The 26,910-nt window shown below is 49.4% G+C and overlaps 1 protein-coding gene across 1 annotated transcript in view; it reads right to left on the reverse strand.

Moving 5' to 3' along the window:
• Positions 1–22,416, reverse strand: part of SNTB2 (syntrophin beta 2) — a 46,691-nt gene extending 24,275 nt beyond the window's left edge. The window contains exon 1 of the mRNA XM_065416677.1: positions 21,936–22,416. Coding sequence (XP_065272749.1) covers positions 21,936–22,416 — 481 coding nt within the window. The remainder of the gene's footprint in view (positions 1–21,935) is intronic.
• Between the last annotated feature and the right edge of the window lie 4,494 nt (positions 22,417–26,910).

The raw sequence follows: 26,910 nt of genomic DNA on the forward strand, positions 1-26,910 counted from the left end.
AACTAGGCTGGTGGCAGAACCCATCTGAAGTTTTACAGGTGGGTAGGTTTATTTTGGGTAAAATTTGACTGAGGGATCAAAAACCTGCTTTATAACTGGAAGCTGCCTCCGCCTTTAATTCTCAGCCTCTCATCTCAGCACGCGACAGTACAAGCTACAGATTAAAACATCCTCCAGACATCAGGATTTGGCTGGGAAGAAGGAGAAACAGCAGCAGCGTCAAAGAGGATCTTTCTTCCCCAGGTGATCAGGAGTGGAGCAGTCAAGCACAGTGCTCCCTTTGGGGAAGCCGGTTCTCTCCCTGAGCAGCTGATCCAAGCATTTAAGTGCATGGCCCTCCGCTCCCCTTTTGCTTTTAAGGGAAGAGCAGAGCCCATGGGCTTTAGCAGTCTCAGCCCTGAGTTTTCACTCACTGCCTGCACGACTGCACCATCTCCTCAGGAATGAAAGGGGAAACAGGAGCTCAGAATATTATCCAGCTGGAAAGGAAGGAAGTGCAGCAAGCTGCAGCCCCGATGCAGGACAGACACGGATGGCTGCAGCTGCCTGTCTCCCCCAAATGTAACGGGCCAGCTACTGGGGGGCCGGGGATTCAGTTGAGGAATTCCAAGGTGTTTAGAGTTGTCCTAGCAAAGGAACCAAAAAGGCACATTTCTGTAATAAACTGAGCCATCTGCTTGAAGTATAGCCCGACTACTGCCCCGGAGACCACAGCAGCATGGGAGGAAAATGTCCCTTTCAAATGGCCTCATGCAAGACGAGCCACTATTAAAAGGGAGCCTGAGGAGGGAAGGGTCAAACCAGGAAGCTCAGTCTAGGTGGCCTCTTTTCTAGGTCTCGTTGTGAACCTGCGCTGGGACCCATGGGCTACTGAGAAACTTTGATCACTCCCAGGAAGGGCAGCTCCCAGACAGCCTCAGTGACACATGCTTAAAGGAATAGCAGCAAGCTCCCAGGTGACCCAGCAGGCAGGGTGCCCACCCAAGAACTGGGCTGCTCTGGGAATCTGGGAGAGAATGGTCTATCTGCATGCCAGCTGCACAAAGAAATGGAAGCAGGCCTGTCAGCCCCCTGGAAAATGTGCCCAGGGCTTTGCATAGGGAAGTGTTAAGAGCAAGCTGTTCCCTTCCCTTCCTATAACCAAGCAGTGGGGAGGGGGGAGCTGGGGCACAGAAAGTATATAGCTACAGAAAGTTTGGATAAGTATCTGAACCTCTGGATGTGCTTCCCAAAGCAAATGCAGGCTCTGCAGCTGTGGGGCTGCCAATAACTACACTAGCATTCGCCTTATACTGCGTAGGATATTCTCTGAAATTGGGTTCAGCATATGATACAGCATTTAAACAATGAAGTAGTTTAGATTTTTAAAACCACAGGAAATTCATGGTTCAGGCCAATATGGTCCCCGACACTCTCTGCTGAGGAGGAGAGCAGAGTCCAGACAGCTGAGTTATAGTTCAGAAAAATCTGAGCGACCTGGGAAACGCAGCTCTTTGGTATTTAATTGCTTTGTTTATTTCAGGGATGAGTGTGTCAGAGGCTGGAAGGGGTACTGAATTCTGGGATTTATTGGAATTTTTAATCATTTAATTGTTTCTCTGTCTCAGCAGCTTCCTGGACCCAGAGAAGCTGCGTGAAGCCACATTTAGTGCACACACCAATTCCTGATACACAACATTCTGGGAAGTTACCGCATACATCAGCTGTCTGCTTATTTGTGAAGAGGGCTCCAGCTTCGGTGACACAGGGATGGCTGCTGAGACACTCTCCAGAATGTGAGGACTTTTTGTGCTTCTAAATAAACTTTTGTACATCACTGCTCCAGGTGCTGTTCCGGTAAGGACCAAACCCTCTGGCCACATTCTAACCAGAGGTGAATTTCTGTGGCATAGAGATTTAGACTGGGACTAGCCTCATGAATGGCTCAGGGCTTGCCTATGTAGGGTGGCCAGGTGCCTGGTTTTCAACTGGAAAGTCCAGTCAAAAAGGGGACTGGACAGCGTCCGGTCAGATCTATTGACCGAACACCTAAAGTCCAGTTACTGCGGGATGGGGAGGTGCTGGGTCATCACCCGCATCAGCCCCTACAAAGCTAGGGCTCCCCAGCTCTGCAGGCGAGTCCCTCCTGACCCAGGCAGGGCGGTGGGAGGGGGAGTTGAAGGAGGAAGAAGAGTAGACTTGGGAGGGGGGGAGAAGAGATGGAGCCCCAGGGAAAGATGTGGGGCAGGGAAGGTTTCCATACTCTGATGGAGTGTCCAGTTATTAAATATTACCAAGTTGGCAAACCTATGTCTATCTCAGCCAGGGTATAAATGTACCCGCACTACCCTGCCACACACTAAAAGTTCCCAGTGCATTTTGATGTGCCTGCTTTGAAACAGGGTCAAAGTGCACTAGGGAACTTGGAGTGCATTGCAGCAGGGCCCAGAGGGCCAGTTAGTGCTTGGCAGGCTAGCACAAGTTTGCTTTACACCTCAGCCTTCCACAAACTAAGTGTCCATATAGACGTACCCACAGTCTAAGAGGGGTAGCAGATTGTACTGGGCTACATAGACTAATGCAAGGATTGCTCTGGATTTAGCCACCATACAAGGCAGACTGTTCCATAAAACACAGTGCACTATATAATCAGCTACTCCGCAGGCACAACTGAGACTGTCCCCTCTACTGCCTCCCCTCCAGATCAGCTAACTCAAGGGAAAGAGCAGCACAGACCCACCTTCCCCCCAACTTCAGCACTGCGTTTCCCTGTGACTAGGCTCTATGAAGCGGGAAGGCTCTCTCTGCCCTGGCCTTCTCTGCACTAAGCCACCATCCTGGCTGGGCTGGGCTGAGTGCTAATCATCTAGACATGATGGTTATTTATTACAGCCACAAAGCTTTCGTCAGCTGGTTCCCAGAAACCACTAATTTCCTTCTACAACACAATTAGCACTCCATCAATCCTGCCTTCATGCTCTTCGATCCTTCAGGAGCGGGTCAGCAATTCCCAGCAGTTCCCAACTAGCATCCAAACCAAACTCTGTAAATGCAGCTTCTAGAAGACACCCCAAACTGGCCTGCATGGGAGTGGGCCTTGGGGCACAATTCCGGTCCCTTCCCAAGCTGACTACCCATTTACATTGCCCTGCTCCAGTGCTCTGGCCATCCCTCCCTTCTCAGCATCAGGCTTCAGGCTCAAGCCTGAACAAACCAGTTTCAGGCAGGAGGAGTCTAAACCTGCTCCTTGAGGATGGCCAGCTAACTCTCCCCCATGCTGGCTACGAAGAGCTAAGCCTTGCGCTTCAGGCTGGGATGTGGTCTAATTAAACAGAGGAGCTGACCGAGAGAAGCCCCTGGCACCTGCCCAGAGCACACCAAGATGTAGAATTTGGCTGGACGATCAAAGACTCGACAAAAAACCTTCAAAATCTCAACAGCTTCATTAAGCAGGAAACCTGAACCAAATCCCCACAGGTGTGGGAACCTGTGCCACCAAGGGCTCAGATAGCTCTGCCAAATCAGCGCATGACTGCAGGGGACACGCTCTGCATGGAATGAGTCGATTATCCTTTATCCCTGGTCAGAAAGAGGAACTTGCCAGAGCTATTAAAAAGCGGAACAGTGTGCAGTATTGTCAGGGAAAAACAGAAAGTCCAGTTACCACACCGATTAGGGAATTGTTCCACATTGCTAACAGTTGCCTATCCAGTCCAGCTCTTCTCTACAGTGCATTCTGCACCATGTTCTAGGAGTGGAAGGTCCTTTCCCTTGCACGTGCTCCCTCTAGAAGAATATTCACGACTGCCCTAGATTAATCGCATTACAGATTACAAGACAAGGAGGAAGGGCGAGCTGGCTCCAGTGGTGCCGACAGCGACTGGTACCGAGAAGAATGGTTAGAACGTGCTCCCCACGAAGACTCAGATGTGAGGATTGGGACTTCATTTTGGGGCAATTTGAAGCTTCAAAACAGCCGGAGGCAGAATCTCCATAGCAGGCAAAGCCTTGCTCCCTCCGCTCCCAGTCAGACAACTGCACTCAAAGAGCAAGAGGCTAATGGCTGGTTGATTGACATCTGCTGGTTTAGCCCTACTGGAGTGAACTAACAGAGAATTGTTCAAAGAGGGAAGGGGAGCAACCAGTCCCTCCTGGTTCAGACTATTACCACTACTAAGGGCAGTGAAGAATTTTCAGACCCGGAGAAACTCCTCTGCATTCAAAACAAGGGCTCTTCATCTGAAGTTCAAATGCACAAATCCTCCACCTATGAGTCGTGTCCTTAGAAGGGTGGAGGGACCAGACAGCTCATCCCCAGTTCCTGGCAGCACAAGGAACGGAACTGAAGCAGGAAAGAGAATATAAACCAGCACAATGAACGTGACCAAGGGGTCAGCTGCCACCCCATCCTGGATCTCATCTGCAGCCATGCCTGCGGAAGGACGACGCTATCCAAGTTTCTAAAGCTTTTGACGCTTCACCACCAGCCTAGGATCTGCTGTTCACAGCTGCCGGGATTCGTTCATCTTGGGGGATTTTCTAGCCAAGTTGGCACAGCTCCAAAGGCTTCTCCGGTGTCAGCAGTAGGAGGGAGAAAGGGGAGCCATTTGTACATTTCCCCCTAGCCAGATCACCTGCCCCCAGAAGACACGACTAAGGAGTACAGCTGAGAAGGAGCGCTTTCGCAGTAGGCTAACAGACTCACCACTAGCCTTGCCTACACTAAGGACATTTTGGAAAGATTCCTCAGTATTGCTGTCAGTCCAGAAGAACCAGCGCTAGCAAATCGGTTAGACTTGCTCCCAGCAGGCATGGATGACACAGGGTTGAAAAATGTACCAGCAGCAGGTGGGCTGTCTACATTAGGGCTTCCAATGTCGGTAACTCCAGGGAAGGGAGAAGCAGTGCACGGGAAAAAAAATTTCACAAGTTTCCTCTAGTACAGACAAGGCCAGTCCCCTGCCAAACACGTAGGGGGAAAAGCCCTATGAACAAGGGTGGATTAAAATAGATTTTTTTTTTAAATGGGTGCATTTAAATTGGGTTTTTCTTTATAAAATAAACCTATTTAAAATTAAATATTACATCTGAAATTATGACAACCTAAGTTAAGGCCTCAACTTACTATCATCTTTTAAAATAATTTAAATTAAAAAAAAAAAAATCAAGCAGTACATTTGCTATTGAAGTTTTAAAGGAAGTCAAGCCACTGAACAAGGGGAAATCACTGGTTAAGCACCTGGGACCAGGGCTTGAAAGCGCTAAGCCAGCTTTCTGATAGCAGTAGTCACTTCTCTAGGAGGTGGAGAGGGCAGGACAGTTCTTTTTCCTCTTCCAATCTATGAATACAAATGAAGTTCAAGAGGATAAGATCTAGTTTAAAATTTTAAAGGACACAGTGACCAGAAACAAATCAGATCGATTCACTATCTACAGAGAATACTTCCTCCTCTGTTAGTTTTAAATGTAAAACCTGTTTTGTATCATAAGTATTCTTATCATCAACACAAGACGAAGTTGTGGTCAACACTGGTGGAGCTCTTCACTTTACAGCCTCGTGCTGTTCCACTCAAAGCAGTAGCTTGGGTTATTACAGTCTTGTGTGATGTCCTCCAAAGATCCTGCCCAAATCCTCCAGCAGAGACAGTGAAGGGATGACCCGAAACTTAGAGTGGAAGTAGTCAGAGATCTTTCTGAAGCTGGGAGAAGCAGTTTGGTGGGTTTTTTGCCACTCAGACCGCTGCAAGGCCTTTCAGGGATAACCCACTAAGTGCCAACCATTTAACATTAAATATGTTAATTACAACATAGGTGAAGGCTGCCTCTCATAGCAGAGGTATAGCGTGCATCCACCTAAGTAGGCACTGATCTGGTCTCCACACGATGGACACACCTAGACCTGAATTAAGTTAGAAACTGTTGTCCTGCATCTAAGTGCCCAAAATTAAGCACCCTACTAAAATGGTCCGATTTTCTATGCATGGCCCACTCCCACTGAAATGGGAGCGATCGGTGCGGAGTACCGATAAGTGACCCACTGTCAGCAGGGTGCCTACTACTGTGGCTTTAGGCACCCAGTGCAAGAGTTCTGGCCAGAGCTACTTCGGGCAGGGCTGTTTTGTCCTAGTCCCCTCTCTGGTACTGGGCCAAACACACTTTTTTCTTTCTACAGCCCTGTCAGTTGCAACAAACTCCTGAAGTGGTTCCTGTTTAACAGCTGCATTGTGCAATCCTGTGCTCACTGAAGTCAGCGGCAAAACTCCTATTGAGACTTCAATAGATGCAGGATCAGGTCCTAACACGACAAGTTCACCTGTGTGGCTCTGCACATGCTCTCCCCAGCCCTTCAGAGAGGTTCTCCCTGCATGAACCAGTGACCTTGGGGGCTCTGGAAAGGCAGAGAGAAATGTTGCTGAGGTCAAGAACACTCCTGATGCAAGTAGGCTTGGCAAAATTCAATTTTTTTTTTCAATTGTTGACTGATAACATCAATGTTCATATTTAAGCATTTTTTATATTTATCTATTTAAATTTTCACAGCAGTGGGAAATTAATGACAGTACATGTTGAGATTCAAAAAAAATAAAGCCTCATAACTGAATACATATTATCAACCTCACATGTCAAAATCCTCAAAGTAAATATCCTTAAATCAAACTTTAATATGTTTTCAAGCAGCATTTTTCTTACTTTGCCTATCTGTACATTTCAGTAATTGATAGAAATACTCTTTTTGTTGATTTGTGTATTTATGATGCAATTGACATTCACTGTTAAAAATCGAATCCTCCCATTCCCCCCATAAAAGGCAAGGAAATAGTGAAAACGTCTCAGCATTCACATTTTAAACGTCCTAGCTCTGGAGCAGCTGGTGATAAGGCATGTTTTCAGGTAGAGAATCGGAGGAACCCAGATCCTGAAACCAGACAGTTGACAGTGAATCCTAATTATACATCTTTGAAGAAGGGGAACAAAGCTGAAGGCAATAACTAATGAACTACAAGTCAGCAGAGAGTAGAGAAGAAAAAAGCAAACTAGCTACAGCCCACTATGGACTAAAACGGTCTACAGCTTGGGGAAAATATCTGAAAAGCCCTCAAAGTCTTTCTTAGTCCTCTCCACATCAAATATTTGCAACCCAATTCATGAAAGCACCATTAAAACCCAAACAATATGCCATCCTGCTCCAATAACACACACACAATAGACAATGTGCACTGCGAACATAAAACAGGACATGCAGGCATTCAGAGCCGCTGAGGCAGAACGATTTGCTTTGTTTAGAAGTTGAGGGTTTCAGTAATGAGAGTGGCTTTCCCACCGTCTCAACCACAAGGGGGCATTTGCCCACTACATTTTTGGGGATGCCTCCCTTTTACATCTCTCCTGAATACAAACAGGATAGAAATCAGTATTACAGCAAAACCTACACTTGTTGTTCAGCCCCATTCAACACAGAGAATTGTGCTAACCATCTTGTTTCTGATCGTTATTTTCCCCAAACAGAGAACTGCCATAGCACAAAATTGAGTGTCAAAACCCTCACACTAGACCCTCAAAGTAACCTAAGCCATGAATGCACCCAACACATATATGACCTGCTACGCATGTTCCCATGGAGCCCCAATATGCGCACAAGAGCTGCTGACAAAGGCTCGCCAGCTTCCATTAGTGGCACCGGCACCCACACTTCTTGAGCTTGTGTGTCATGAGAAGTGAAAATTGTGTGGCTATTTGCATCTGACTTTTGTCTGGGTCTGATCCAAATGGGCATCTGCAATTAACCCAATCGTGTCAGATAAGAATGTAACCAACAGCAGCAAGGCGAGTGCAATGCTCCGTGGTGAGACAGGACGCAGAAAGCAAAGACAATGGTTGTGATGACAAGCCAGCAGAGGGGCTGAGAGATCAATAGTAGAGGGATTACACAGGGGCTGTGCAGCCATCTGATTCCACTAGTTGGGATCTAAACTACCTACACATTAGCCAGACTGTCTGATCCTCTGATTTAGGCTTCTGGCATTTTGCTGGACCTGTGTAACAATCGACACAGAATGATCCAATACCAGGCTCTCCTGTCATTTATGCTTAGAAGTGTTACACATTAGGTTTTAAATTTGTTTTTGCCCTCCCCCCCCCCCCCCCCGGAGGCTAGTAGCATGTTCTCAGAGGGCAAGAACAGGCTTTTGATATCATGCCCTCTGCTAAGGGAGCATCCCGATGGGACTGCTTAAGGCAGCAGAGCTGTCCATCATGGAGGAGAAGCGGCAGCATTAAGATGCTAGGAAAGGGGTGGGCAAACTTTTTGGCCTGAGGGCCACATCTGGGTATGGAAATTGTGTGATGAGCCATGAATGCTCACGAAATTGGGGGTTGGGGTGCCGGAAGAGGTGAGGGCTCCGGCTGAGTGTGCGGGCACTGGAGTGGGGCCAGAAATGAGAAGTTCAGGGTGCAGGAGGGGGCTCCGGGCTGGAAGTTGAGGTGCAGGTGGGGGGATGAGGGCTCCAGCTGGGGGTGCAGGCGGCGGCTCTGGGCTGGGACCAAGGGGTTCAGAGGGTGGGCCGGGGATCAGGGCTGGGGCGTGGGAAGGGGTCAGGGGTGCAGACTCTGGGTGGCGCTTACCTCACGGAGCTCCCGGAAGCAGCGGCACGTCCCCCCTCCAGCTCCTATGCGGAGGTGCAGCCAGGCAGCGCTGTGCGCTGCCCCATGCACAGTCGCCACCCCTGCAGCTCCCATTGGCTGTGGTTGCCAGCCAATGAGTGCTGCAGGAGCTGCACAGAGCCACGGCACGCACGGAGCAGGGTAAGCCCCGACCCTGCTCCCCAGCAGGAGCTCAAGGGCTTTATTAAAACATCTGAAGGGCCGGATGCGGCCCCTGGGCCATAGTTTGCCCACACTGTGCTAGGGCTTTTCAGTTCCCACTTCCCCTTGCCTGCCTGTGCAGGTGCAGGAGGCAGCCTTATAGTTGTAATGCCAGCCCTTTGCTCTGGGCATGTCAGGAGAACATGCCACGCCTTCAGTTCCTTTGAAGAGCAGTTTCTTTTTTATGCTCATTAAAAGGAAGCGATCCCAAACTGGCAAAGCTGATTAATAGAACAGAATATTTCACCTCTTTGGTCTAAGCCTGTTTGCCAAGTTTCGGTCTCACTCAAAGTGATCAAGTTTCAAACGTCTCAAAAATGGGGTTTTGTAATAGGAACGCCAGCAGCCAAGGAGACCTCTGGCCTTGGGGTGTGTCGCGTACTGGTGATGCTCTGTGCAATGAGTTTTGCAGTAGTCAAAGACAACTTTTGAGAGGAATGAAGAATCCTCCAACTCAGAACCCCTGCCCTTCTGAGCACCACTGACGAGGCCATTAACCTTCATGTGTCCTGGCTTCGTATCCAGTGGCAGTTGAGCTGTGAGAGCAGTGGGTGTTGAGTGTTAATATGGCAAAGAGCAAAGGAGCCAAGGCCATGCAGAAAAGTTTCATCTGGTTATATGAGCTTCAAGCCAATAACTCCTGCCCTCTTCCTTCGGCTCTGTGCTCCCATTGGATTGGTTCAACTGAGCAGCACGGCTGGACCAAGATGCATGCTGTGAGGAGAAGCTTGCCCTTGCTGAGGGAAGCTAACTAGAGTTAATATTAGCCTCCTGCAGGCAGTCAGAGCACTTATCCCAGGATTACACAGCTCCATGCACCTTAATCTTCCCCTCCCTGGTGGAGATGGGCGAGCCCTGCGAGGTGGAGCACTAATCCAGAACTCCGCAAAGGGGCCTGCTACACAGCTGGCCACCAGATGTGGATGTTGGTGTCTTTGTTCTAAGTTGCTTTCCAATACAGTCAGGAAGTTAAATACCACCAAAGCATAACCCACATGGTAGAACACAGGTGGGTCATTTATACCCCGCCCTGACTTTCAAGGAAGGGCTAAAGGCTTGACTCTTTGGAAAGGAAAATCTGTGAGCTGCTGAGCCATCAATGATTTTTGAGTGAGTGAAACTAACCTGATCAGATAATCCCAAAGGCTGCTATGAACATGGCAGCAAAGCATGTGCACAGCCAGAACCTCATCACGTCTGACTGCTAAATGCAGCTCCAGATGGGGGAGCCTCATTCAGGATTGGCCAGGTGCAACTGGAACTGTACTTGCAAAAAAGGCCAACCAAGCCCGCTTAGAACTCAAAGAAAACATTTTTAACATTTTGACAAATGCTGAGATTCTAAAAAGGTCTAGAATTGAATTTGGTAACTGAAAACCCATGTCAGTGAAGGGTTGGCCTCAGCAACTGGCACATCCCCGCTGCATGTGGAAACCTGGTGCTTCCATTACTGCAGCTCTCCTCCCAGCTAAAGGTGAGCCAAAGAGGACCAATAAAAGGCAGTGTAACATGACCTGTTCTTGGAGGGAAGGAGAAGAGTCAGAGCTTGTCACCATCACTTTCAAGAGTTGCATAATGTATTTTAAGAGGGGCCGGAGAGGATGCAAGATGCCCAGCAAGGAATCACAGCTTGGAAGGTCCATCCCTCTCAGGACGGGCCGGAATGCCTTGTTTGTGCCCTGCCCATGTCTGCTAACGCTGCTGCTGCTGTCAGGATCACATCTGGGCCTCAACTGTAAGCCACCCTCAGTGACAGATTCTAACCCTGCAGATTAACGTGGTGTTTGAGGAAGGATGCGTTACAGCATTTCACAGCTTAAATTCACAGAAAAGGAAAAAGCCAACACAGCCCTTTGAAGACAGGGACTGCTGCCCTGTAACAGCTGGAGCCTGCAATTCCAGCAGGGACAAAACTGGGAGCTTGGTTATCATTCAAGCGTGCAAGCTATTGAAGTCAAGGAATTGGCTACAACCTAGCACCCTGTTTTCCTGATGTTAATATGTAGTTCACTGGGACATGAAAACAGCCCCGAATCAGTAGTTCCTTCTTGCCTTACAAATCCATGAATCTATGAACTGCATGGATGGAAATACAGAAAGCAAGGAGCCACCAAAAGTGAACACAGAACTTCTAACTGGGGAGGAAAAATATACAAACAAACATGAAGAAGCCGCCTATGTAGCCGAGAATACACCCTGGAGTAATGTGCTTGGCCTCAGCAGCTTTTCCACATGCTTATTTTTGCAGCGTAAACGAAGGACGATTTGCCAAGGCTGGTCGGATTTTTAACCCCTTTTAAAAGCAGAACCAAGCACTGTGATATACTTTGTGTTGGAGGGAACCCTCAGGTTTTCAGGGAGAACTTTGCACAATGCCACTTTTCTAACTGGGTGGGCAATACCAGGTGCTCCATTGATAGGCTTTGGAAAGGGAATTAGCCAAAGGGATAAGGAGAAAAGAAAAGCAGGAGACCAGTGACCAAGGTCCCCCCAGTGACTAAATACCACCCCCCATATGAGCTACTCTGAACCAACCATAACTTGACGTGGTGCGAGACTTGTTAAACATCTACCTAACAAACCCATCGAAATCTCTGCTGCACGCCTCAAGCCATAAAGCCCTGACAGTCAGGCACTAGCCCCAGCTATTGCTCTGTACGAACAAAGCTCTTCAAAGGTGAAAATCCGTGAGACTGGTACCCAAACAGCCTGGTGTTTTGAACTGTTCCCAGAGTGGGAATACATGGGACTATTCAAACACTGGAGGTATAGTCTACGGGAACTACAGGGCACTGGCTGCACTGTAGATGGCAAAGGTGACTGTAAACAGGAATGTGTTAACAAGAACCCAAACGGAGGAGACAAGAATGCAGGAAACATTTCGAGACGGATGCACTTGTGTGGGGGAAGACCAGTCTTCTGCAGACAAGATGTGCTTCTCTCCCCTGATATGCTGGCTGGACATCTGGACAAAAGATTCTGGACTTCATTTCAGTGATATGAACAGATGCCATATGCTCTCTCTAATTACGAGAGACCATTTTGCCACATATGCACCCCTTCCCTCCTCCTACGTCTGAGGCCAAACATTAACCCACTGCTCCCCGGGGAATATCAGACCTGATGCCTGCATCTGCTCATAAGAAATTAGAGCACCATCTGGTTCAGCAAGGGTCAGCCCAGTAGTCTGACACCAGCAGAGGAAACATCATCAGGGAGGAAGGGCGGGGTGAGCTGGTGATGGTCACAGAAAGACAAGTGCTCCGCATTGCCAGCAGCATTCAATGCAGGTTTGAGTCCAGCACCAACTTGGAAGTGCTGGCGAGCAGCAGACTCTCAGAGCAGGTCCAGAAGGAAGCTCAGAGAGCTTACTGACATACTAATATAAAGCTGCAAAAGCCAGAGGCTGGTCTATGCAGCTGTTGCTCACAACTGTTTGTCTCACTATTGCAGCAGGGCAGATGGCTGTGCTTTCAGGCGAGTGGTTCTGAAGCAGCCTTGGCCATGCACTCCTTTAGTGCAATGCTTGGAAGACACCAAAGCCACTCACCTGCTAAACTCCAGGGCACAGGCATTCAGCAGGGACTCTGCTGTCAGCTGGAAGCAATAAGGACTGGTAGCCCAATGAATTACTCCTCCCTCCTACGCTACACACACTAAACACGCCCATACTTCGAGAGAGAAACGCCTTCTTTGCTTTCAAGTGAACGAGGTAAAAGCAAGGCAAAACCCGCTTCAGAGGATTTCATGCCCTTCTCTCATTTAATCCTCTTCCCCGGCCCTATTATCTTCTCTAATTCCAATCTATTGCAAGAGCTGCCTTGTGCCAATTAGTCTGACCCTAATGAGCTGCAGCTGCCATTTTAAAGGTGCATTGTGGTGAGCGCGGCTAGTCAGCTCTGAGCCAGAAATGCAGTCATATCTGTGAAAGTAAAAATAATTGAAGTCTGGCCCCGAGCCTGGCCATTGTGATGGTTTCGGATCATTTGGGAAAGGGAAGCAACTCCCAACACTTTACTTATATTGAATCACAAAATACGTCTAGGGTGCCTGCTGCTGTAGCCTAGCGCCGCGGGACCCAATCCCCGACTGCAGCCTCTGGGAACACACATACCAATTATCTAGTTCTCCTTAAGCACCTTATTTCTGAGCTAGTGCACCTATGCACACAACCCTGCCAGGCCTGGCCAGGAAAGTAGAGCACTTACTCAAAAGGAACGAGCTAGTGCAGTGACAAAGCCTCACACTCGCTAGTGACATTAGACAGAAGAGTCAGTACAAATACGGCCCTCAGAACTTCCACAGACTTTAAAGCTTGTGGGAAGAGATGGTAGGAAAGTGGGAAGGTGCCATGGTACGGACGCTCCAACAGGACATTGACTTCTCCAAAGTTAAGGCATCCACAGGTGCAGTCTGAACTTCTCAGGAACTTCTAAACTCCTTCAGAAGAGTCTGATCCACAGACCCCACCTTACAACAAGTACCCTGATCCCGTAAACCATTAACTGTTTGAGTAAGGGGTTCTCAAGCTCTGGCCCCTTGCTGTGAAAGGGACAAAGGGAACACTGGAGGCTGGGGTCACCGTAGAGAAAGATATACGGTCTGGGGACATTCTAACTGTGCATTTCTGTCCTGGCAAGTGTTTGGGCTTCTTTAAATTGCACCTTAACTCTGAACGTCTTGGGTTTCTGCTGCTTGTCTGGTGTATGGCTACAGCTCTCCTGTAGGGTTCACCACTTGTAAGTTACCAAGGTGTTCTACCAACCTCAACTCCAGCTTAAAGTTCATTGCCTGGGAATTAAGATAAAGTTTAACAAATGAGGAAGTGGTCATGTGTGTTTTGAAACCCAGGTTAGCTCTATCCCCTGATGCAATGGAAGCTGCCTTAGGGCTGAGACTTTCTCTACCAAGTATACTAGGATCTTAACCCCTCCCCCCACTTGTTCCCTCCCTCTCTCTCAGCCCTTGATGAGGACCCCTAACTCCACCTGTCACTGCCAGGGGTTGGTTCATCCCCAGCTATTCAAATGGCCCTTGGTATGAGCAGAAAGGATATTCTGCCCATGCCAGATGTTAGGGAGGGGGGCTGTAAAAGCTGCTGTTGAGCCAGATCTACTTTGGTTAGTTACTTCATTCCAATTACTGAGTCCTGAATTAAATGCTTAAAATAGGCTCCCCTCACCCCTCAAGCTGAAATGCTACCATCACCCCAAGAGTCAGTTCTCTCCCAATGGCTGCTCGGGGAGCAGATTTTCACAAGTCTCCTTCATACTGGTAGGCAGTGACATTATAAAACCAGGCCACACTGCAGCTTAACGGTGACGCTGCAGGTTGTCCCTAGAACACAGAATGTTACAAATATTCAGACACTAAGTTTATTGTTAACCAGCTTTAGTAAGAAGAATTAGGCCTTTTGCAGACTCGCTTGCCAAATCGCGGCAATAACTGCAGTGTTTCAGCACTGGCTACAAGCCAAACATGCATCTGCTGGCAAACTACATGAGTGGGCATGCCCTCCAGCAGCTAATTAACAAGGTGGCACACAAGCACAAAGACAGCAACAGTTAGCACTAAAGGGAACAAGAAAGATTTTGGTAAGGTGATTAGAACACAGCTTTAAATACACTGATGAAGATACTGAGCCTCAGCAGCTAGGAGAACTGGGGGGGGGGGGGGGGAGACGCGTCGGCATCATCAGGGCAGTTTCTTTTAAGCAGTTAGCTGACCAATATCTCTATAGCAGTATCAACTGCAGAACCCTGCAGGGAAGACTGTGCAGCATGTTACTCTCTGGGCAACAAGGCTAGGGGGCCTCGGCATGCGGCTTTGCCAGACAGGAAACATATCTAGGAGATCAAGTGTAGAGAACTCTCAGTACTGCCACAGCCTGCAAGGAGGAGCCTCTGAACTTCACCCCTGGTACTTTAAGATTCCTTAGAACACTTGTCATGCTTAGTTGATTACATACCCTCAGTGGTCAAAGCTGCAGAAGCCAACACAAAAATGGGAGGATTTTGCTAGTGTATCTGCAGTACACCAACAAGGTCTAAGCTTCATGGGGACCAGAGTGACACTACATGGCTCTCCCTGCTGCAGAGCCTCAAGACACTAGCATCCCAAGCTCCTGAACCATGTCCTCTATTCACGGCTAAAGGCAGCCAAGAAGGTCAGAGAGACAACACTAGACAATAGCTGGAACAACAAAGAGGAACCAGGGCCTTGATTCACATTTTGCTTTCAATCCCGAGCACTGCAAGTGCACCCATCTTCCACCCCCTTCCCATGCCTGCAGAACCATCAGGGACCAGGCCTCAGAGCAAGCACAGCATCCATTTCACCTCCATCAGTAGCCAGCATTGCTCAGCCCTACATTAACCACAGGAGTAATGGTCACAGAGGAGACCCCACCCCTCTGCTGTTAAACTCCATTACAGGGAAGATAGGCCTACCCACAATCTGCTGGGAAGGGGAGAAGAGAGACTTGGGCTATGTCTTCACTGCAGAAAAATGCAGTGCTCTTGACTTGGGTTAAAACAGCAGTGAAGACATGGCGACACTGCAGCTTGATTTAAGCCTACAGGGCAGCCCCTGTGGTTGAATTCGAGCTGCTAACCTGAGTTAGAGACAAAATCTCTCTAATATTCTGGGTCCAACATGGCTACAACTACACTGCAGACAACCTGAGTTAGAGGCAGAACTGCTGTGCCTTCACTGCTTTTAACCCAAATCAAGGTCAAGAACACATCTTTTTTTGCAGTGAAGGACAGGCTCTTCGGGCTTCTCTTCAGGACAGTGTTAGCTCAAGTTAGCCCAGCTCACACCACACACAACCCTGCAGCTCCACAGGGTGAGAGCAGCTGGGTTAGCAGCAGAGTAGCCGAGTCCTGCCCCTGCATTACTGGCTGAGCGTCAGCAGCGCCCTGTTGATGGCACAGCCAGCTGGAGGCTAAAGCTCCACTAGAGCTTTGTGGGTGTGCACAGGTGCCTGGCTAGGAGCACTTGCATTACACCATGAGCTAACGCCTCAGCGAGGACAAGCCCATACTCCCCCAGCACCCTTCATGGCCGGAGGTGACTAGAGACATGGGGTTGCCAACATGTCTCAGAAAAGCTGCAGCTTGTTCCCCACTGTCCCCTCCACAGAAAACCCTCATCCCCGGGGGCTGCCAGCAAAGCAGCGAGATTTGGGCAGGGAAAGATGTGGAACATGCTGAATTTTATCTAGGTTGCGGTGGTCTTGCGGCTCTCCTTCCTCTTTGTGAGCCACACAGGCTGAATTTTAACCTGCCCCATTCCCTGGAAGTTCTACTCTGAAGTCTCAGGAGCCTGCTTTAGAACTAACATGAGGAAGAGCTTCCCATCCCCCAGCTCAGAAAACCTTCTGATCAAATAGTGCACTAGAACACATTCACACACAGCCTCCCTTTAGAGGGAGTCCTGGGAGGGAAACACTCAGCATGGGTCCACCCCCCAGAAATACAGCCTCTCTCAACAGCTCCCATAGCTAACCAGCAAAGGAGGGGCAAGCGGTGTGCTACAGATGAGCCCAATGCCCTGCAAGCATTGCACTGGCTACCACTCCCAAGCATGAGAAGCATCTGAGCAACCAACACATTTGCTGTGCACCTCTAATTGCTGCCTTCTTGCCCCTGGATGCATCTTACAGCAGCTACTAGCTCTGGCTTTTACAAAGTAGTTTGACGGCATTTTACTTGCCTGGTACGAAGGCACTTCTGTGATATGCCAGTACCAGGTGCTTGGTCCATCCAAGATTAGAGTCTTGTTCCCAAATAATACTACTGCACAGATTCTATCAGGTCTCTAACCATCATATTACAGGGGCCTTTCTATAGAAGGCCACTTTGGCAGGGCTCAGCACAGAGGAGCACCATGAGCCTACCGACTGGACCAGTTACCCAGTCCTCACGCTAACTGCCCTTTGCCCACATCTCATGAGACCGCCACATAAGAGATGCTGGAACATAAGAACGGCCAGACTGGGTCAGACCAATGGTCCAGCTAGCCCAATATCCTGTCTGACAATGGCCAGTTCCAGATGCTTCAGAGGGAATGAACAGAACAGGGCAATTTCAAGTTACCCATCCTGTCATCCAGTCCCAGCTTCTGGCAGTTAGAGATTGGGGGACACCCGGAGCATGGGGTTGCCTCCCTGACCATCTTGGCTATCCTCCAGGAACTTATCTAATTCCTTTTTGGCCTTCACAACATCCCCTGGCAAAGAGTTCCACAGCTTGACTGTGCGTTGTGTGAAGTATTTCCTTAAGTTTGTTTTAAAACTGCTGCCTATTAATTTCATTGGGTGACCCCTGGTTCTTGTTACATGAATATACAAACCCCAAAGAGGCTCTCACTTGAGCCATGTACCAATGGGTCACTAGATAACGTACAGCTGATGAACTAGTAGCTTTACAATCCCCACTAGAAAGCAAGAAGCATCTTGTAATGCATTGCAGATTGTAAAGTGAGGGAGGCTGCCTTTTGAGCTCTGGCATCTCAGAGCTGTCTCTTATGACTGAGGTGAAACGTACAGTACAAACTTCTAAAAATGTACAGTTATTTGTTCTTCTGTACAAGAGGATAAAAGGAACCTTACAATACGAGACAAGGAGTGAAAGGGGAAACGGAGGAGGAGAAATATTACGTCTGGCACATAAGACCTGAATGGAAACGTTCTCTGCTTCTCGGCCAATAATTAGAGACCAGCCTGCAATCCCATCAGCTGAAATGTAATGCCATGGAGAGTGCAAGTGACAAGTCCATTTTTTGTTAAAAGCAATAACTGTGATTGGAGCTAGTGAAGTGACGTGAAATCTTTCCCCAGCCCCTGCAGAGCAACGCTGACTTTCTCTCCAGAGGCCCCAAAGGCTCAAATTATCAGGTTACAGCTGAGCTGGGGTAAATCAGCATCCTTTGGCAGCTCTAGTCTTCATGCTGGGGTTCACAATTGTGCACCAGCTGGAGCCCCTCATGTTATAACTCTAGCAACCCAGCAGCAGCACTACCCAGTCCCTTCAAAATTCAGAAGGGGGTTCAGGGATGTGGGTAATGGGCTGCATACCCTTTTTACTCTAGGTCACCAATTCTAATGCAGTCCAGGCTGAACGTGGCCTCAGTAGACCCCATATAACGGCTGTTTGGTGCTGTATGTGAAAACATGTGTGTTCTCAAGCCAGTTCCACAGCCCAAAAATCAACATAAAAACTGACATTTGTGGGCAGCCATAACAAAAACAAACAAAAATGCCAAGATGGGAAATGTGCTGAACTGCACTCTGCTACTGAAGGAGGCACCTACACTGCCAATGCCCAGAATGCACCCAACTACAGCCTATAGGCAGTTCTTACACATCTCTGTACCCCGATGGGAATCAGTGCATTACGCTCAGCATTTCCAGCCTGATACTGTAATGTATTACGACACTGACTTTTGAATGGAATCCCATTGTACGCAGCAATTTTATCTTGGCAGTCCCAAAGCACTGACCATCCATCTAGAATTACTCGTTTGAGCTCTTGGAAGGCTGGATTATTTTATATTTCTTGTCTGAGCGTGTCAAAGAATGGTAGTGCTAGAGTCATATTTGCTTTGCATGGCAGAACATTATGCAGTCTCTTGTCCTGTTGATCACTTTTACACCAATTACTTCCACCAGGACTGAATTCTTATGGCCAGTCACTGGCTGTGACAGAAAGGCCCAGGAAGTGCTGGAAATCTCCCAGCAAAGTCTCATGAGATTTCTAGCCCAGTTTGCAAACCAGAGGTTCAATGCCACCAAGCCTTCCATTGACTCAGGACTCTACCACAGGTCAGCAGTTTCAGGCTTTACATTTTAAAGGGTTAATGTAATCATTAGCAGCAATCACTGGCAGAAGGTACCTCCGAATCAGCCACATGAGCACAGGGAGGATTTAGAAAGCTGTACTAGAATTAGAACATCTAGCCTCTGAGTACTGCAAGATTTACTTCGACAACCTTAGGCCTGCTGCAAGACAGTAAATTCCGGAGGCGGCAGCTACACTGCAAACCCACCCCTGTTCTGGCAGCCATCTGTCAGAGTACAGGAACACAAGAACGGCCAAACTGGGTCACACCAAAAGTCCATCTAGTCCAGTGTCCTGTCTTCCAACAGTGGCCAATGCCAGGTGCTTCAGAGGGAATGAACAGAACAGAGCAATTTCGAGTGATCCATCCCAGCGTCCACTCCCAGCTTGAGAAAGTTGGAGGTTTAGGGACACCAGAGCACAGGTTTGAATCTCTGACCATCTTGGCTAATAACCGCTGATGGACTTTAAAAGGAAGCTCTATTGGCAGCTTCAGGCATCAGTTCTCACTAGAATCATAAATGTCGTTGAGAAAGGGCAGCCCAGGGAAGGCAGTAGAAGAGCAGACTCACTCCCTCTGGCTCTCCAGCTACCCAAACAGCTCAATGCAGGAACTGTAGGTCTTAAAATGGAATTACCTTTCCAGAAATCAAGGTTTCTCTGTCTGCTTGCCTGATGCATCTTGCAAACTAAGATTCATTTTTCTGTTTGGTTTAGAAGAGAAACCGCTCAGTTTCCCCTACTTGCTACCACAGATTACTAATGACAGAGTCACTCCCTAGACCAGCAGATAATTTATGCTCTCAACTCCTTTTAATCACAAAGTTGTGTAATAAATAAATAGACAACACTCTAAAAATACCAACATCTCCATACCACAGCATGCAGACTTCAAGGAAACAGCTTCCCAAAGGAATATCAAACCTGGACCACGTTTTACCTCCAGCAAGAATCAAATCCTTTCACAGTATTAAACAAATTATGTGTAAGCTGAATTCTGCCTGCCTACTATAGGAGTGCACTGGATGGCTAGGACAGTGAAATAAAATACACCCCCATAATTTACAACCCTTCTGAATGTAGCTTTCTGGTTTTCTTACTGCTATAATCTTCCAGATAATGCAGTCACCCTCACCACCAACGGTGGGTCAGCTTGCTGCATATTTCAGCTTTCCACAGGTAAATTCCTCTTTTAAGACCCTCTGGATCTGCCTCCAATCACCAGCACCTCTCCCATCACATTCTTTGCACCAGCATGTAGAGGCTTTGCTTCAGAAAACAGGTTTGCAAGAACTTTCATCAAACAAGGCTCTTGACACATAAGCAGTCTGTCCGAGCCAGGATGTTCAGGGCACAGGAAATGATGCTGTAGCCATCCCAGCTTCTTCCAGACCAGCTCTCAAACTTTTGCACTGGTGACCCCTTTCACACATAGCAAGCCTCTGAGTGCGAGCCCCCCTTATAAATTAAAAACATTCTTTATATTTAACTATTATAAATGCTGGAGGAGAAGCGGGGTGGAGGCGGACAGCTCATGACCACGTAATAACCTGGGTCACGACCTGCAGTTTGAGAACCCGTCCCAGATCATCCCATCCAACCTGCAGTCCCAAGCTGTGAGTCCCAGAGCTCAAGGTTCTTTGCAGAATGCCACCCACACACAAGCAATCAGCAGTTTGATTCTAGTAACTTTACAGAACATATCCAAATCCATCACCTAATATTGCAGTTTGCTTTCCTTCATAAAGGTTTTAGGCCACCAATGACTTTCCGTTAGGGAGACGACTCATTCCCACAAAACCAACACATCAGCATGGGCCTCTAGTTAAGGGAGGACTGCTTTGAATAGCTGACAGCATGTGCCTCCAACTCCATGCAAACAGAAAACTTTGGCCGGTTGCTTTGCAGCCCAGCATTTAAACTTAGTCTGTTCCAGTGGCGTTGGAGCACATAACTCACAAACCTTACTGCTCAAGCACCCACGGACAGGTCTGTACAGCTGCATTCTCAGTTACAGGCCCTCAGCTATAAGGGACTTCCAACCACAAATACTACCTTGCGGGTTCAATTGCAGACGCTACCCCACTCAGCCACTGCAGAATAGCAGCAGCATCTCTACTGGAGGCAAAGCCACAACAACAGACTTGAGTATCAGAATTGCACTAAAGCTTTCACCATGGGCTGGGGCTTAGCAGCGAGCAGATGTTGCTGCTAGCATGTGAGCCAGGCAGTGAACGATTCCCCTAAGAAAGGAAGGGAGGAGCCAAATTATATCTTCACTTGCAGTTTGTGGCCCCCAGGCTACTTGTCATGAATTCTTCTAAAACACCAGACAAATCAGGCATGGACTTACACCCACTGCCACATCTTCCAACCCCGGGAATGCAAGCACACTTCAATATAGTAGATCCACTACAAGGGCTGGGGTGAGGACTTGTCCCCTCTAACCCTGGGCTACTTAGAGATGACAGACTGTGAAACAAGAGCTTTCACTCTAGCAGCCCTACAGACAGCATCTCCAAAGAGGACTCAATGGCTATCCCCACTGCTCTGCTTCTGTATTACGGAGAACCCAACCGGGACAAATGCCACAGAGCAGGAGCTTTGAAATGCAAATGACGGAAAACTGCATGCGATAGAGCTGTTCAGTTTAGGACCACACACGAAGTCAGCGGGAGGAGCTTGTTTTCAGGCACTAACAGGCCATCTCTCCTGCCTACAGAGCTGCACCTGTGAACAGAGCTCCCCTGCCCAGGGACGGGGTATGAATGAGCAGTTGCAGGAAAGCAAGATTCCGCTGGACCAACCCAAAGTAACCAAGTATCTAGCTCAGATGTACACACCGGGCTGCTGCTCCTACACACATACTCCCGCCCTGCAAGATCCCACCACTTTGGGGATCATACTGCACCATGACCCAGACAAGCTCTTAATTTTACCCCCAGCGTTTGCCTCTAGACCGCACACAGACAACCCTCCATGCCACCTTAAGCCCTAGGATTTCAGAGCCCGGACATACACTAACAGCGATACTATCTGTCTTATAGCAGCGCCTGGAGAGAACAGGCCAGGCCGGGGGAGGGCAAGCGTGCGAGGCGCTGTACAGACACATCAGCCCATGTAAGCCGCAGATCGGCTTCGGGGACTTGCCCAGGGTCGCACCGGGAGCCCAGTCTCGCCCGGTGCCTCCCCCACAAGGCCAGCCTGGCTCCGGGAGCCGGGGGGGGGGGGGGTGTCACACACACACGGTACCTTCCAGCAGCACCTCGCGGCCGGCCCGCTTCAGCGCCTGCACGGCCTGGTCGTGGGTGGCGTCGCGCAGGTCGGTGCCGTTCACCGAGAGGATGGCGTCCCCGAGCCGCAGGGCGCCGCAGCGCTCGGCCGCCAGCCCCGGGAAGATGCGGGAGATGAGCACGGGCATGCGGTTCTCGCGCCCGCCCTTGATGCTGATGCCCAGCCCGCCCGCCTCGGCCTTCACCACCCGCACCCGCCGCACGCCCGGCGGCGCCGGCTCGGCCGGGGGCGGCGAGAGCGGGCGGGGGTCCGGGCCGCCCCCCGCCGCGCCCCACTCGGCGCCGTTGGGCAGCCCGTTGGGCGGCCCCGCGGGCTCGGGCGGCGGCTCCGAGGTGAGGCTCAGCGCCTCGCCGCTCAACTCCGCCGCCACCCGCACCCAGCGCTCCCGCAGCAGCAGCTCCAGCAGCCCCGCCTTGGCGGCGCGCGTCCACACCGCCATCCCGCCGCGCGGCTCCTCCGCCGGCCCGGGCCCGCTCCCGCCGGGCCCCGCTGACGAGAGGGCGGGCGCGGCCCTGCCATTGGCGGAGGAGCGAGGCTCGCGCTCCAGTCCGGCCTCCTTCCCGCGGGGGGCGGGGGCAGCGCGTCGATGGGAGCACGCGATTGGTGGGGAGCGGGAAGGGGCGTGTCTGCAAGCCTGAGCTCCGCCCCCCCAGCGAGAGGCAGCAGCGGGCGGGGTGCCACACCTCAGGGCTCACCCCCGCCGGAACGGCTGTAAGGGGCGGGGCTTACGCCTCAAGCTCCTCCCCTGCACTATAGTAATAAAGCCTCACGGTCGCTAGGGGCGGGGCTTCTGCTGCAGGCTCCTCCCATCCCTGCCCCCCCCCCCCTCCAGGGCAAAGGGGAGGAGAGCTACAGGCCCCCTTCCCAGCAGGGTGCCCATCCACAGTGTGTCCAAGGGCAGCAACTAGGGTGACCAGATGTCCCGATTTTATAGGGACAGTCCCGATTTTGGGGGCTTTTTCTTGTATAGGCACCTATTACCCCCCACCCCCTGTCCCGATTTTTTACACTTGCTATCTGGTCACCCTAGCAGCAGCTGCCCCAACCCCACCCATCCCATGGGGCCTGCATAGAGCTTGGGCTGTCCTCACCATACAGGCACCAGGGGCCCTTCCCATGCCGTAGATCAGACCCCCCAATTGCACAAGATGGGCCTCCCTCATCCTGGCACACCTGAGCTGCCACCCCACGGCCCCCAGCCAGCCACATTGCCTTCAGCACCCACATGGGAGTCGCTGCCTCTGTGCTTCTAGCCCTGCCCAAGGCACTATTGAGTCCAGGGCAGGGGACAGCTATGGCAGAAAAATACCATCTCCCTTGGAGACTGGAGCACATCAGAGGTGCAGTTCGAGGCCCAGCTGTGGAAGCCCAGAGAGCCCTTCTTACCCCGATAGGCGGTTCAGAGTGGTAGTGAGATAAGACTCAGCTGCTAGAGGCTAAAGCTGTAGCATGGATCGGAAACAGTTCAGTGCAGCGGACAGTGCAAGGCTAAACAGTATTAATAATAAGGGAAGAGGGGATATGAGTATAGCCACTAGCAGGGCTGGCTCCAGGCACCAGCCTGGCAAGCAGGTGCTTGGGGCGGCCGCTCCGGAGAGGGGCGGCACGTCCAGGTATTCGGCGGCAATTCGGCGGATGGTCCCTCACTCCCGCTCGGAGCGAAGGACCTCCCGCCGAATTGCCGCCGCCGAATTGGGGCAGCCAAAACCCTGGAGCTGGCCCTGGCCACTAGGTCCTTCCCTCTTGAAGAACCAGAGTGTAGCCAAAGCCTAGAGGGCCTTCCAGATCACCTCACTTTGCTTCATTTTCTTGCTCAAGGAAAAAGGTAGCCCTGAGCAAGGGAAGCATAATCAGGTTTACATAGATGGCATTAGTTCAGCAGCAGATCCAATATTAAGACAGAAATGTGGTTGCAGGCCCACTTGATAGTGCAACCTGGAGCTTGCTAACTTCTTGCCTGAGGCTAGGCCTTGGCTGCTGATCCTTCAGAGCAGGAGCACTATTTTTAACTCAAACATATGTAATCACCGGTGATCCTGACTCCTGAGGACACCTACTGAGAGAAGGGAAATACAATAAACTCCTTCCAGCCCTTGGGCTCTAAGCACTCAGGCCCAGTGCACTGTGATTGCAGGGGTCAGGGAAGGTGGTTTGGGAAGCAATAACCACACTAAATTGACACCCCATTCTCATTCATGAGAATGAAAGGAATTGTGAATTAGAGCAGTTCTAAGGCTTCTGGAGGGTGGGGGGAGAGGCAGGATACAGGCATTTTTGCTTTAGAAATCAATTGGCCAAAGTACTATAAAAAACTCAGTTAAGACTATCTATCAAGACTAAGGTACATTCTCCCCCCCACCCCACCCCCTGTTCTAACCCCGGCGACTGCTCAAACAGCAGCAGTTACAAGTGTTATTTGCACACTCAGGTGCTTTTGCGCATCAGACCTTTGCTACATATTATATGCAACAAACAACAACAACCAGTGCAATGTACGTTACTAGGATTTGGGGGTACTATTTTATAAGACAGGTATCATGTTTAATAGGTGGTTTGTCAAGTGCTTCAGAATGAAGTGATCACAAACAAATTATAAGAACGGGGGGTATTATTACTTACAATGTATCAGGACTGCCTACTCCAGAATTACGAGTATTGCAGGGTTTGAATGTTAACACGACTGCTGTGTGAGACCAAAAAAAGCTGGGAAAAGCAACTACTGCCCTTGTTTCAGAGTAGCAGCCGTGTTAGTCTGTATCCGCAAAAAGAACAGGAGTACTTGTGGCACCTTAGAGACTAACAAATTTATTAGAGCATAAGCATTCGTGGGCTACAGCCCACTTCTTCGGATGCATATAGAGTGGAACATATATTGAGGAGATATATATACACACATACAGAGAGCATGAACAGGTGGGAGTTGTCTTACCAACTCTGAGTGGCCAATTAAGTAAGAGAAAAAAACTTTTGAAGTGATAATCAAGATAGCTCAGTACAGACAGTTTGATAAGAAGTGTGAGAATACTTACAAGGGGAGATAGATTCAATGTTTGTAATGGCCAGACAGGTTAAAGTGTTCTCCCACTGGTTTTTGAGTATTATGATTCCTGATGTCAGATTTGTGTCCATTAATTCTTTTGCGTAGAGACTGTCCGGTTTGGCCAATGTACATGGCAGAGGGGCATTGCTGGCACATGATGGCATATATCACATTGGTAGATGTGCAGGTGAACGAGCCCCTGATGGTATGGCTGATGTGATTAGGTCCTATGATGATGTCACTTGAATAGATATGTGGACAGAGTTGGCATCGGGCTTTGTTACAAGGATAGGTTTCTGGGTCAGTGTTTTTGTTCAGTGATGTGTGGTTGCTGGTGAGTATTTGCTTTAGGTTGGGGGGTTGTCTGTAAGTGAGGACAGGTCTGTCTCCCAAGATCTGTGAGAGTAAAGGATCATCTTTCAGGATAGGTTGTAGATCTCTGATGATGCGCTGGAGAGGTTTTAGTTGGGGGCTGAAGGTGATAGCTAGTGGTGTTCTGTTATTTTCTTTGTTGGGCCTTTCTTGTAGGAGGTGACTTCTGGGTACTCGTCTGGCTCTGTCAATCTGTTTTTTCACTTCAGCAGGTGGGTATTGTAGTTTTAAGAATGATTGATAGAGATCTTGTAGGTGCTTGTCTCTATCTGAGGGATTGGAGCAAATGCGGTTATATCTTAGAGCTTGGCTGTAGACAATGGATCGTGTGGTGTGTCCTGGATGGAAGCTGGAGGCATGTAGGTAAGTATAGCGGTCAGTAGGTTTCCGGTATAGGGTGGTATTTATGTGACCATCGCTTATTAGCACAGTAGTGTCCAGGAAATGGATCGCTTGTGTGGATTGATCTAGGCTGAGGTTGATGGTGGGATGGAAATTATTGAAATCATGGTGGAATTCCTCAAGGGCTTCTTTTCCATGGGTCCAGATGATGAAGATGTCATCAATGTAGCGCAAGTAGAGTAGGGGCGTTAGGGGATGAGAGCTAAGGAAGCGTTGTTCTAAGTCAGCCATAAAAATGTTGGCATACTGTGGGGCCATGCGGGTACCCATAGCAGTGCTGCTGACTTGAAGGTATATATTGTCCCCAAATGTGAAATAGTTGTGGGTGAGGACAAAGTCACAAAGTTCAGCCACCAGGTTAGCTGTGACATTATCGGGGATACTGTTCCTGATAGCTTGTAGTCCATCTTTGTGTGGAATATTGGTGTAGAGGGCTTCTACGTCCATAGTGGCTAGGATGGTGTTTTCTGGAAGATCACCGATGGATTGTAGTTTCCTCAGGAAGTCAGTGGTGTCTCGAAGATAGCTGGGAGTGCTGGTAGCGTAGGGTCTGAGGAGAGAGTCCACATAACCAGACAAGCCTGATGTTAGGGTGCCAATGCCTGAGATGATGGGGCGTCCAGGATTTCCAGGTTTATGGATCTTGGGTAGCAAATAGATTGCCCCTGGTCGGGGTTCTAGGCATGCGTCTGTACAGATTTGTTCCTGTGCTTTGTCAGGGAGTTTTTTTAGCAGATGGTGTAGTTTCTTTAGGTAATCCTCAGTGGGATCAGAGGATAATGGCCTGTAGAATGTGGTGTTAGAGAGCTGTCTAGCAGCCTCTTGGTCATATTCCAATTTATTCATGATTCAAGTGACATCATCATAGGACCTAATCACATCAGCCATACCATCAGGGGCTCGTTCACCTGCACATCTACCAATGTGATATATGCCATCATGTGCCAGCAATGCCCCTCTGCCATGTACATTGGCCAAACCGGACAGTCTCTACGCAAAAGAATTAATGGACACAAATCTGACATCAGGAATCATAATACTCAAAAACCAGTGGGAGAACACTTTAACCTGTCTGGCCATTACAAACATTGAATCTATCTCCCCTTGTAAGTATTCTCA

Source organism: Emys orbicularis, chromosome 14 (assembly GCF_028017835.1).
Source record: "Emys orbicularis isolate rEmyOrb1 chromosome 14, rEmyOrb1.hap1, whole genome shotgun sequence".
Classification (NCBI taxonomy): Eukaryota; Metazoa; Chordata; order Testudines; family Emydidae; genus Emys; species Emys orbicularis.